Source organism: Neovison vison, chromosome 1 (assembly GCF_020171115.1).
Source record: "Neovison vison isolate M4711 chromosome 1, ASM_NN_V1, whole genome shotgun sequence".
Taxonomy (NCBI): domain Eukaryota; kingdom Metazoa; phylum Chordata; class Mammalia; order Carnivora; family Mustelidae; genus Neogale; species Neogale vison.
Window position 1 is genome coordinate 110614076 of NC_058091.1, and position 12407 is coordinate 110626482.

Here is a 12407-nt window from a genome sequence, read left to right on the forward strand (position 1 = left end):
TAACACAATAAAAATTAGATATGCCCAAACTCCCACCTCATCCAGCATTCGAAAGGAGGCTGCTTGCAGTGAAGGATTAGGAAAGAATACGTCAATATGTTCCCGCTCCCTGAAGCCAGAGTACATTTAGCAATACATTTTGCTTCCTCTCCCACCCAAAGGACAAAGCCTTAGATTGGCTTGAAGAGGATCCCTTCAGCAATCGTTGTTGAAAAATGCTGACTGGTCCCCTAGTGTGTGTAGCACAGTGGTTTTGAGAAGAGTAGTTTTGCTAACAAGGTTATAACAAACTTGGACCTTGCATCAGTGTCATATGTATCTCCCTTTATATATATTTTTCTCTGAAATGTTTTCTTGTACCTTTTGATGTGATGTCATATTTTTACATTTAAACTATTCATGCATGTCATAATGTCAGTTTGGTATGATGTTTAGTAGATGAATATTCAAAGCGGTATTTCATGTTTATTTGTTGTCTTGCACACAGGTGAATCTGGTGTGGAAGAGTGGTCCCAGTGGAGCACATGCTCAGTTACTTGTGGTCAAGGGTCGCAGGTGCGAACCAGAACTTGTGTATCACCTTACGGGACACACTGCAGCGGCCCATTAAGAGAATCAAGGGTTTGCAATAACACTGCCCTCTGTCCAGGTAGTGTTAGCAGCAACTACAACTGTGGATGTTATTGAATTGTGTCATGCTACGCATTTGGAAAGATTTGTTATGTTCATATGAACTGGGTATAGATATTTTAATTAAAGTGGATAAGTTTAACTCGTATTCAGCTGTGAAATTTTATCATACATGTGATGATTTCTGCTTTCAGAGCAGTCAGGAAATTATGTAAGTGACTCTCCTACCCATGGCAACTATACGCTTGAAATTTCTGTATCTGCGTCTAATAAGATTCTAAGAGTTTTCCTTGTTTCAGGTGGCAAAAATGTCCAATTGAATATTTGAGGAAATGTAACCTGCAGGCATACTGGAAATGTGATCTGTATCCATCGTTTAAGGCAGTAGCTGATACAGTCTTTAAAGCAGTCAGCTGTTTTTCTATTACTTATTTGGCTCTATCAGAGAAAATAGTTCCCCTGACCAAAGGACGTTCTGTTAATTTATTTTATTCAGGTGACTGTCCTTATCCAAGCTATCCACTGCATTGTAAGCTTTGAAGTCATTAATGGGGGAAAAAAAAATTGTCAATGTTAAACAGAGCATAGCCCTGTAGCTTACCCAGGTGGGGTGAGCTTTTCCAGATGACATTAACATTTTGTTCTCATTTGAAGCCCACATGCATGTTATAGGCATCTCCCCTTGAATTACTGACTTTCATGTAAAAATGAGTACAAAAAGAAATTTGGGCTTTCTTTCATGAAGTCCAAAGCACATGATATTGTGAATCTCCTGGTTTATATTTTTGTTCACCTATTTGGTTAATGGGCCATGGTCAACACATATTGACCATTGCAGTTGACACTGAACTTGCATCCACTAGAGGCCTCCAAAACGGGGTGGGCAACAAGAGAAGGAAAGGCACTGCAGCACGTTTTCATCTGCTACACTGTGGGTAAAAGTTTTCTGATGACTTCCATTTCCAGAGATGGCTGATTTTGCAGTTGCTAAAAGTAAGATTTGAGAGTGGGTGGCATGGGGGAAGGGCAGGGATAGTCCCAATTTCGCAGCAGAACGAGCAAGGGCAACCCGTTAAAAGACAGTCTGGAGGAGCTGTTGTTAAATGGGTACAGGGTTTTGATTTGCAAAATGAGTAAGTTCTGGAGACCTGTTTTACAACAATGGGAATGTATTTAACACTACTGAAGTGTATACTTAAAATAGTTTAGATGTTAAGTTTTCTGTTATGTATTTTTTTGTCACAATAAAAGAAAAGACAATCTGGAAGAAACAAAAGGGAAAGGAAATGGTGGGGAGGATGAGGAGAGCTGATGCATGAGATGGGAAATCCCTTTATAATGGAATTGGGAGATGCAGAGCAGCAGATTCAGGTAGAATTAAAAGCTAAACAGGGCAGAAAACTATGGGGAAGAGAAGACAGAATTAGCAGGAAGCAGCAAAATTTCCAGTGAACACGAGAAAAATCCATGAGAGTCAGTGGGAATTAAACTAGGTGAGAAGGAGCATCAAGTGGAAAAAAAAAAAAAATCGGGGAATAAGTGCTTACAGAGGTAATGGAAGGGGAGGATAATAAAAAAAGATGACAAAACCAGTGGTGGGAGAGCAAACAGACTCTAGGTCCGTTAGGCAAGAAAAAAAATGAGCTGAAGGTTTTCAAAATTATCAAATTTCTCAGTTTTGTACCTAAAATGACCTCATGAGTAAATGCTTGTGGATTTTCAGCTAGGTGTGGGTATAGTACATTGTCTCATATTTAAAGCTGGCCCCTAGTTACAGTATCAAAGTTCCTGTTCTGGGCAATGAGAAAAGTGTCCATACAGAATTAAACTGTGCCTGATACATACATTTATCTTCTCAGTATCCCTCTGAAAAATCAAGTTCCCTTCAACATACAAGGGTGGAGTCTAATGGTAAATGGATTCCCAAGTGGAAGTCTGAGAGGGTGCTAAAGTTTTCTCTGAATAGTGCTTACTTTCCAGCCACTCGTTATCCACAGTCGTAGGGCTGACATATGGAAACTTCCATCTTTCTGCCAGGGACTGCTGATTAATCCCTTCACTGGGCAAGGAGAGCATCTGTAGTGGGACCAGAGTGCTCTCCCTTTCACTCTGTGCCTGACGTTTAGAAAACTGAATAATATTCTGATTGTAAAGCTTTCCTCAATTTCTTAAACCTCCTACCATTATAGCTACTGAAGAAATACATACTAATCATTAGTTCCTCTTCACCTTCATGTACTATAGGTTTGAGTTTCTAAATTTAGTTACATAATACCATAAGAAAAATGTGTCTTTTAATCATTGTTATAGCTCAGATGTTGAAGAAAATGGAGAGTTTTATTGATTTCTTTTTAATTTTCTAAAATTGAACACTAATTTGGCAACTTTGCTATTTTAAAAATATAGAATAAGTATTTCACTATAAGAAGTACGGTATCTTTTAGATGGTTATTGTACTCATTATGAAATATTTTGTATTCAGTATTTTGTTTAGGTACTTGCCCTGCCGGTAAATATATACTTTTAAAAAAATAGAGTATGTCATGAAAACTGTAACTGAAAGTAATTTTAAAAACTTAAATAGTACCTAAACAGTGTAAATATCTTTCTAAAATAATACTTTAAATTCCCAAGTAGAAAATTAGCTCAGAAATCAATAGCATAGTTGTCACACTATGACAACAAGTGTGTATGGCATTTAATTAATGGAAATGACACAAGGACAAAATGAATGTCAAAACCACTTTCCATAAAATATATGGAATGATAGAATTTGAGCTTGTATTTATTTGACCTACTAAAGCCTAATCTATAGTGTTATAAATTAGCTGCTTTTCACTTATATTATTCTAATTTCAAAAGAAGGGTTTTCTTAATTAAATTGCATAATAATGTGTTACTTCTAACATGGATCCTAGGACATCCAGCTTTTTGCAGATTGTTGCTTGGACATTATAGCCTCTTCAAAAATTTCTATTACTCAGAGCAGAAGATGATAAGAGTTAAATAACAAGTAAATTGAGAAAGTAAAGAGCTACATTAAATTATGTATTAATTGTCCTGGTTTCTGACTTACAGTTTTATGATCTCTTCCAGGGTTTCTCAACCTCGGTTCTATTGACATTTTGACATGGATAAATCTTTGTTGTGGGAGGCTGGCCTGAGCATTCTTGGATGCCAGTAGCGTCCCTCCTTCCCCTGAGCTGTGATAATCAAAAATTACTCTGGACATTGCTAAATGTCCCCTGGGGGGCAAAATTGCCTCTGGTTGAGAACCACTGGTCTACTCTATATGTGTCCTAATCCCTTAGAAGTTTATTTGGGCTAAGGAATGGTTTGATATATATTTTTTTGGGGTGAGAGTACATGTCACAGTATCCATATCTATATATTTCTTAAGAAAAAAAAAAAAAACTTTCCCCTTAAAGGAGTTGTTTTATACATCCCAATGTAAATATAAGGTAATTTGTATGCTTATTTCAAAATCTGGTAATAATATAATTTGTATATTGTATATTCCTCATTTCATCTTTAGATTGCACAGAGTAAGGATGTGTTAATATAGCTAGAGTCTAAGCAAAGAAGAAAACTATAAAGATGGATTTATTTGATTAAAGTTTCTTGGTTTTATTAAGCACATTTTCCAAATGAACTAGATTCTTTAAAGATTTTCATAATTTACTGAAAAGTAAAAGAATTTATATAATAATTTGTTGCTAAAATAAAAATCTTTATTCTTTAAAATAAATCTTATGAATAGCATCTATAAAATTATAAGATATTTGTTATAATTTCTAACTAATTCAATAATATCTACAATAAATTATTATTAATAATTTTTAAAGTATCTTTTAAAAATTTTTTTATAAATCATGTGGAGGAGTCATGAAATTTCTGAAATTTCACCATAGAGTGAACAATAGAGTGTTAAAAAGTAGGGAGTAACATACTTTTCAGAGGACTCCAGCTTCATGATTTAACTAAACCACTAAGATTAATCAACATTTCTTTGAGATTAATAGAGAAAAATCTGCCAATTTAGCAGCTTTTTTTTCTTTTAGGCTTTGTTCAACGAACACAGAACAGTGTGATTTGATTGAGGAGAAAATTAACAGAACCAGCAATATGATCTATAGACTCTAGGGGAAGAAAAGTTTGTTTTTAAAATGGAGAAATCTTGGTAATTTGCAAAAATTGATTAAAGATATATGTTTTATATGACAAAATACATTCGTATATAATATTTTTAAAATATTTTGCTATCATTGATCATATACACCTATATATAAATATAAGTATATGCATTTTTTTTCCTTAGAGTTGAATATAGATTCATTATTTAATCTTATGCCAGTAGATACCAAGTGGTTTCGGTTTTTCAACCTTAAATGAGAAAAATGTGAACATATTAATTTCTTTCACTCTCTGACTTTTTTTCTATGTAATATTTTAAAAATATATTTTTTAGCAACTTTCTCAGAAACTTGAAGAATTTTTCACTGAGCATTACACAAACGAGGCTAACTTTTCAATATTACAGTGTATTTTCACAACCATTTGGGGCAACTTAATAGCATTTATAGAATAGAATGGGGTGCCTCATAATTAAGGTATAATATATGTGTTTTTAAAGTAACAACTTGGTTCACACATACACGTAAAACAGTCTAGGTAGACTATATTTACTCGCATAACTCCTCTGACACTTTGTATGGAATCTGCTTACCCCTACCAAAGTTGAGGAGAAAGGGAAATCTTTTTCATTATCCATTCTCTATTTCTACTCTCCCTTCTCATTCTAGTGGGTGTCCCATCAGACTTCTGCTCATGAACTTCTAAGAGCATACTAAGACCAGGGGTTCAACATTAAGACTGGAGCTTTTGAGCCAAAGAGCACATTTTGCCCAGCTTCTTTTTATGTGTATTATCCACAGAGTGTTATTCCTTACTATCCCAAATATTAAAAGTTGGGATGAGCTTGGTGAATTGACTGTGACAAAGAAGGGATCTAAACTCTGAACTCTAGTGGACTTTATGCAAAAGATATCAATATGTATGCATACTGGCTCTTAGGGAGAGAGCACAAATTTTGTTGATATTTCTGATTAGTTTGAATCCATCGTAACGGCATAATTGAAGTATTGGTGTATGTATACTTATGTTAGGAGTAATCCTAATTACATCATTTACTTTCTCTAGAAACTTTTGTTTATTATTGCCACTCATTTTAAAAGAGGACAAAGAGGAGAATCTTATGCGAGTAGATAAGAGTTTTTGAAAAGACAGAGTAGATAGAGTTTATTCAAAGACAATGACTTTAAACACCCACATTTTTAAAAGGGCAGAAATACATTTATTTTCTAAAATGTGAAGCTTATACGCTATGTAAAATACATACCACTAACTTTCAGATTTTTTTTTTTTATTTTTTGACAGCATCCAAGTCGTTAGTCCTGAAATGTTAAGAATTAGGTTGACCCTTATATATTTAAATACAAACTTAACTCCAGAAGATCATATCTGTTATAAGAAATTTAGATTTCTATACTACCTTATAAGTTTATATTACTTGTATTTAAAAAATAACTCATGGCAATTTTACTATGAGGGAGAGAGCTGTGTTTCCATTAAAAAAAGAACACATTTAAAGTTTATGACAAATAACTGTTCAAATACAGAAAAAGTGCACGTCATATTGCATTATGTTAATGAATTTTCAAATTAACCTTTGTATTCTTCTGGCAAATAGGAGTGTTAACTGGGCTTTTTAAATATCTTCGTACTGTCTATTTGATGATTTTTTTCATTATAGTTAAGAAAAAAAATCTTTGACTTTACCTCTCTGCTTTTGTTGTTGAAGCTTCTTTGCTTTATTACAGTACATGGAGTTTGGGAGGAGTGGTCACCATGGAGTTTATGTTCATTTACATGTGGTCGAGGCCAAAGAACAAGAACAAGGTCGTGCACACCTCCTCAGTATGGAGGAAGGCCGTGTGAAGGACCTGAGACACATCATAAGCCTTGTAATATTGCTCTGTGCCCAGGTGAGTATATTCTGCATTTGGCGAACTCTGTATTTGTGTCCTTTGTATGTGGCCCCTGGTATACGTAGAAAATGTCATGAACACAACCTTTATTCAGTCACAATGGAATATGTGTCCTTTGGTTACTATTTCTTGCTTAAAACTGGGCACATACTTGATCTGATCATATGCAGTGGTTTATAATATTTTCTAGACTGAGTACCAAAGCTCACCTTTCTTCAGTTTCTATAATTTATATTAAGTCTTTCCACTAAGATTTTGTTCATACTCAGTTTTCCTTCCTAGAAAAATTATAAGGAGCCCCGAAGACATAAGATTGACTATTGCCTTGACACTATAACTAGAGAGACTGATTTAGAGGCAGTCCTTCTCATTGTGAGTCATTGTCTCACACACCTTCAGTTAAGGAGTGGGGCTTCACCGCGGATCATGTATGGAAATGACAGATATTTGTTAGGAAAACAGACCTTATAGATTCACTGTTAGATTCATAAGATGGTTAGCTCAGAAATGACATGTAACTTCATGTATTATGAAGACTACATAGTCTGTTCATAGAGTATATTTGGAATCCTAAATTTTAGTTTCCTTTTAAATGTTTCAATGCTGTTTTACCTAAACTTGATAACTTCACCCGTTATTATTACATTATAACTTCACCCATTATTTTAAAAACTTAAAAAGACTGATCTTCAATTCAAGAGGCTTCCAACTTATGAGAGGAAAAACACATAGAAATGACAGAATCTCCTGGAAACTAGCCAAGGCATATTTTAGAGGAAGAGATAGACATGTGTGGGAAATGGCAAAGGCTAGAATGGCAAAGACCAATGTAAATAACCATTGATCTACTCCTTGGGAGACTTTTTCATTATCCCATTCTGCATGCAAGCAACAGAGCTGAGATCGTGGTATTATTCTCCAAACATATTATCCAGCTTATATTCAGTCCCATTTGTACTCTCAATTCCCCAAAGTAATATCCTATGACATGAAGCAGTGATTTAGTTTCTCTGGAAATTTCAAGTGTCTAAAACATCTTGAGATTGAAAAGTCCTCCAAAATGTAGATAACCAAAAGTCATCTCACAAGCTTGTTCCCTTTTACTTTGGAGAAAGACCACTTAGGTTCCTATATCAGAAATATACATTTAAAGATGTGGTAGTTATATTTACTCCTACAATTTTATGAATTCTATGAATTATGACTATAACTTGTACAATTCAATATTCGTGTAATTGTGAATATTTGGGAGTCAAAATTATGATCCCTTATTTGCAAATCACTCCCAGAAAATCTATTTATGAAGTCAGTTATGTTCTGTTATTTCTGTCTCTCTATAAGTATACAGACAAGCACATAGACACACACACACACACACACACATATATATATATATAAATGCCCTGCCCTTTCTCCAAAGATTTGGGCAAGCTTATACAAATTTTTAGAGTTTTTTTAAATGTTGAGCTGTAACATTTACAAAGTCAAATATAATTCATTTTTATTTGTCCATGGAATGTGAAAAAATAGAAAATGTGGGGAAATGAAAAATAATAGCTAACTATAGAATCTATTTTAATATACTAGTGTTTATTATTTCTTTTACCTTGGCAAATCCCCATTGGTATAAAGATAAAAATGGCACTGATCAGTTAAAATGTTATCAACCATGTTTTGCGTAGTCTATTTTCCACGAACTTTCTGAAAGTAAAATGCTTGCGGGTCAAGAGATAAGGATGCTGAGCTGTTAGAATTCAGATAAGAAAACTCATTTTTCTAAGTTGATATAATTGTTTTATCACTGAAGTAGTAACCACGTTTTCAAGCTAGTTGTATTTTAAAGTATTACACTGTCGTTGGAATCACTCAGACCATTAAAATTAGGTCTTTCTTTTGTGTAGGTCTTTCTTTAATTTTGGAATGTTATGTCTTTATTATTTGTAAAACTGGTTTAGCTCATATTCTCTTATAGGCAGTCATTCTGGATATATATCAGGTACTTAATTAATTTACTTTTTTTTTTTACTATTATTTCCAGTCTTGAATTTAGTTGTATCATAAAAGATAAAAAAAAACTCTTACCATGTTGTATCCCAATTTCCTTACTATTCTAAAGTGAATTCTAATGGCTATGATTTAAAAAAAAAAAAAAAAAGTTTTATACTTTACCAAACATTTTGACATTATGCTTTTGAAATATGTAAGATTTATTTGGGGCAAACATTTGGAATTCTCTTTAAAAATAACTGTCTTATAGCTAGATTCAGGTGCCTTCACTATATATAAAAGCATCATCATGTGTCGACAAGTTGTAAGACACTACTGAGAAGAATATATAGGTCCGGATCTCAAGAAATTTGTAATCTCTTCGGAGGATTCAGACATAAACATGTGAAAAGTTGAATGCAGTTCTGATAAACACATATAAATACTCCACTTCAGTGAGTGGGGGTAATTTGAGAATTCAGTGATTTTAGCCTACATTTCTTGTAGCCATCCAACCTGAGATCCCAGAGACATCTTTTTAAGGTGTAAAGCTGTGATAGGCGGTATGTCGGTAATGAAGAAAACATGCCAAGACCTATACACTTGGTTCCCCTTGGCTAGGCCAGTTGTCAAGTGGAGACCAGGGGAGAACAGAAGAAGCAATAGAAACAACAAATAGGGTCTCAACTCACCAACTGTATAAGCTCTGACCATGTGCCTTGTGGTGATGGACAGTGATATTTCAGGGTGGAATCACGTTGGAACAGCAAAGCAGCATCTAGGATCATACTTTTAAGAAATACATATAACCACCCTAATGAAGTGGATGCTACATAGGGCTGATAAAAAAAATAATGAAATATATTTTATTTATGCAAATTTTGACATCAACAAAGTAGATGGCATCCTACTTTCATCAGGTGCTTTCCTTAGTCCATGTCCAACTTTCTCCCACTTCTTTTGAGGTAAGGGAAAACTGTCTGCCTGGGATCCATATAAGGAGAGAGGAACGAAAAGAAAGGGTATTTCCTGGGAAATGTGGTATTTCCTAGTATGAGTTATCAGTCCCTAATATGTATCATATCTAAGAACAGGGACCACTGTTGATGGAGGGAGATTGGCGAGAGATACAGAGCAACGAGAGGGATCCACTACGATTCATTCACTAACTATAAACATGTTCTCACATTTTCCTCCTTTCTTATCTATACCAATAATTAAATGTGATATTCTGGAAGGGTATGTGTATGTATGTGTATGTCAAATGGTCCTCGTGGTCTGTTTTTCTTATTGCATAAAACTTAGAATTTGTAGCAGTCCATGTTTTCTCTTTTCTCTGAATTTTCATTGCACTCCCTAATCAAACATCAAATTCATCATGGTATTAATTAGTATATTAAGGAAATTCTCTTTCATTGCCTTTTTATCTCTCTGTGCAACTTTGTACTAACAGCATCCAATACATTACTGTTGAATGGATTTTCTTGATGGACATGTATAAATTTTTAGTTCTCCTCTGCCCAAAAAAATTACAGGACTTTTTCTGGGTATATTTAATAATAGATTGATGTGGTATAGTGGAAGCTGGCCTTACACAAGAGAACACTTATTTAAATTTAGGTATCACCATTTAATACTTGTATTCCCCCTCTATAAATGGGGACAATAGCATACCCACTTCACAGGACTGTGGGAGGATCGTGTGAGATGCTCTAAGGGAGATAACCTGGTAAACTGCAAACAGTGTATAAGTATCAGTATTATTAATATTATTATTATGTCAGCATCCTAAAGTCAAAGTCCATTGGGATGACACGTATAGTTGAACAAGCTATATTCCTTACTCTTGGCATTGAGGGAAAATTAATATAAGAAACTCTGGGGCAGGGGCGCCTGGGTGGCTCAGTGGGTTAAGCCGCTGCCTTCGGCTCAGGTCATGATCTCAGGGTCCTGGGATCAAGTCCCGCATCGGGCTCTCTGCTCAGCAGGGGGCCTGCTTTCCTTCCTCTCTCTCTGCCTGCCTCTCTGCCTACTTTTCCTACTTGTGATTTCTCTCTGTCAAATAAATAAATAAAATCTTTAAAAAAAAAAAGAAAGAAAGAAAGACTTATTAAGGGTTTAGACTTCTTTTGGGTGACTTCAAGGAGAGTTTTAGGAAGTGGGGCTTTGCTCTGGATTTAAATGTCTGGATGTGGGGGTGGGGATCTATGATTGGTATTTTAATGAATTATCCAAGAGGCAGGAACTTGCTGTAATTGGTGAACAAGTGACAGTCACTCTTACTAGCTGAGAGAAGAGAATGTTTGGAACTTTGTGTGTTGTCCTGTGACCGTGTTTCATTTTATCTCACTTTATCACAGCCTCAAAGTGACCTTGTCTGTTGTTAATGTTCTCTGTGATGGTTTTAGATCCAACAGAAGATAACATACACTTGCTGTGGGTACCAAGCTAACAGCGCCGAATTTAGTTGTGTCAGGCCATTTCCTGGATGTCACCTTGATGGTGATTCCCCGTCTGGGGTGATTTAATCATTTTCCCTGCTTCTGTTTTTAATGTTTTTGATTTTTTTTTAATATTCACATGGAGAAAGAAAAGTGTTAGACATAATGGGCTGTTTACATTTTCTAAGTAGGCCCTTTCTTAAAATTATATAGATGCATATCCCCAAAATAAAATTGATACTGCATTTTCCAAAATTAAGTTCTTTAGGGAAATAAAATGTTAAATTCTTACTTCAAAGCCTCAAGGTTTATAGTGATTTTCTTTGTAGTATGTTACTTCAGAGTAATATATATATAAAATATATATTACATATATATTATATATATAAAGTATATAAAGTTTTTTTTTTTTTCTGCTAACTGAAAGATGGAAGGAACCAATGATTCAAGTTCAGTCCTCTTTTTTTCAGCTTTGTCAGTTCTTATTCTTATATAATCTGTGTAGTAAAGTACAAATAATGTAGCATATAGGGGTAAGTAGTAATTGAGTGACAGACTGAAGACTAAAAGAAATGGAAGAATTATTGACAAATTAGTTTTCATTTATAAGCTGAAATAAATATAAATGAGTTTAATTTAATGATCCAGTGGCAAACACAGCAGTCTGGAATTCGGAAGACACAGATTAATGTTCAGTCCTAATCTTTAATTATCAATATTTACTTAAGCCACATATTCATCTTCTCTGTGCCTCAGTTTTCTCATTTGTAAAACGGAGCCAGCATCCATTTTCCCTACTATCTCAGGGGAATGTTACGTGATTAAAATAAGGTGAAGGAATCCTGAAAAGTAAAAAAACAACATAAAGTGGAGGATGTTATCAGGTTTTTATGACAGTATTACTTTAAAAAGTAAAGGATTTGGCTGGGACACCTGGGGGGGGTCAGCTGATTAAGCGCCTTCCTTCAGCTCAGGTCACCGTGATCTCGGGATCCTGGAATAGAGTCCCTGCTCAGCAAGGAGCCTGCTTCTCTCTCTGCCTACCACTTTCCCAGCTCGTGCGCGTGCGCGCGCTCTCTCTCTGACAAATAAATAAATAACATCTTAAAAAAAAATAAAAGTAAAGGATTTGGAAGAAATAGGTAAAATAAATTCAGGATATGATGATAGTTTTTGAGCTCTGTTTCTTACAGACAGCCTTACTTACAGACTCAAAGACATTTGTAGAGGAGAACTTCATTTTCCCTTCTACCCTTAAAAGACTTCCAGCTCATTTAAGAATCAAAAAGCTCAAAGTTTTATT

At 34.7% G+C, this 12407-nt stretch overlaps 1 protein-coding gene across 3 annotated transcripts in view; it reads left to right on the forward strand.

The window, feature by feature from the left end:
- Positions 1–12407, forward strand: part of ADGRB3 (adhesion G protein-coupled receptor B3) — a 731117-nt gene that overhangs the window by 289843 nt on the left and 428867 nt on the right. For all 3 annotated transcript variants that reach the window (XM_044253842.1, XM_044253861.1, XM_044253851.1), the window contains 2 exons: positions 488–649; positions 6510–6674. In XM_044253842.1, the coding sequence (XP_044109777.1) occupies positions 488–649; positions 6510–6674 (327 nt within the window). The remainder of the gene's footprint in view (positions 1–487; positions 650–6509; positions 6675–12407) is intronic.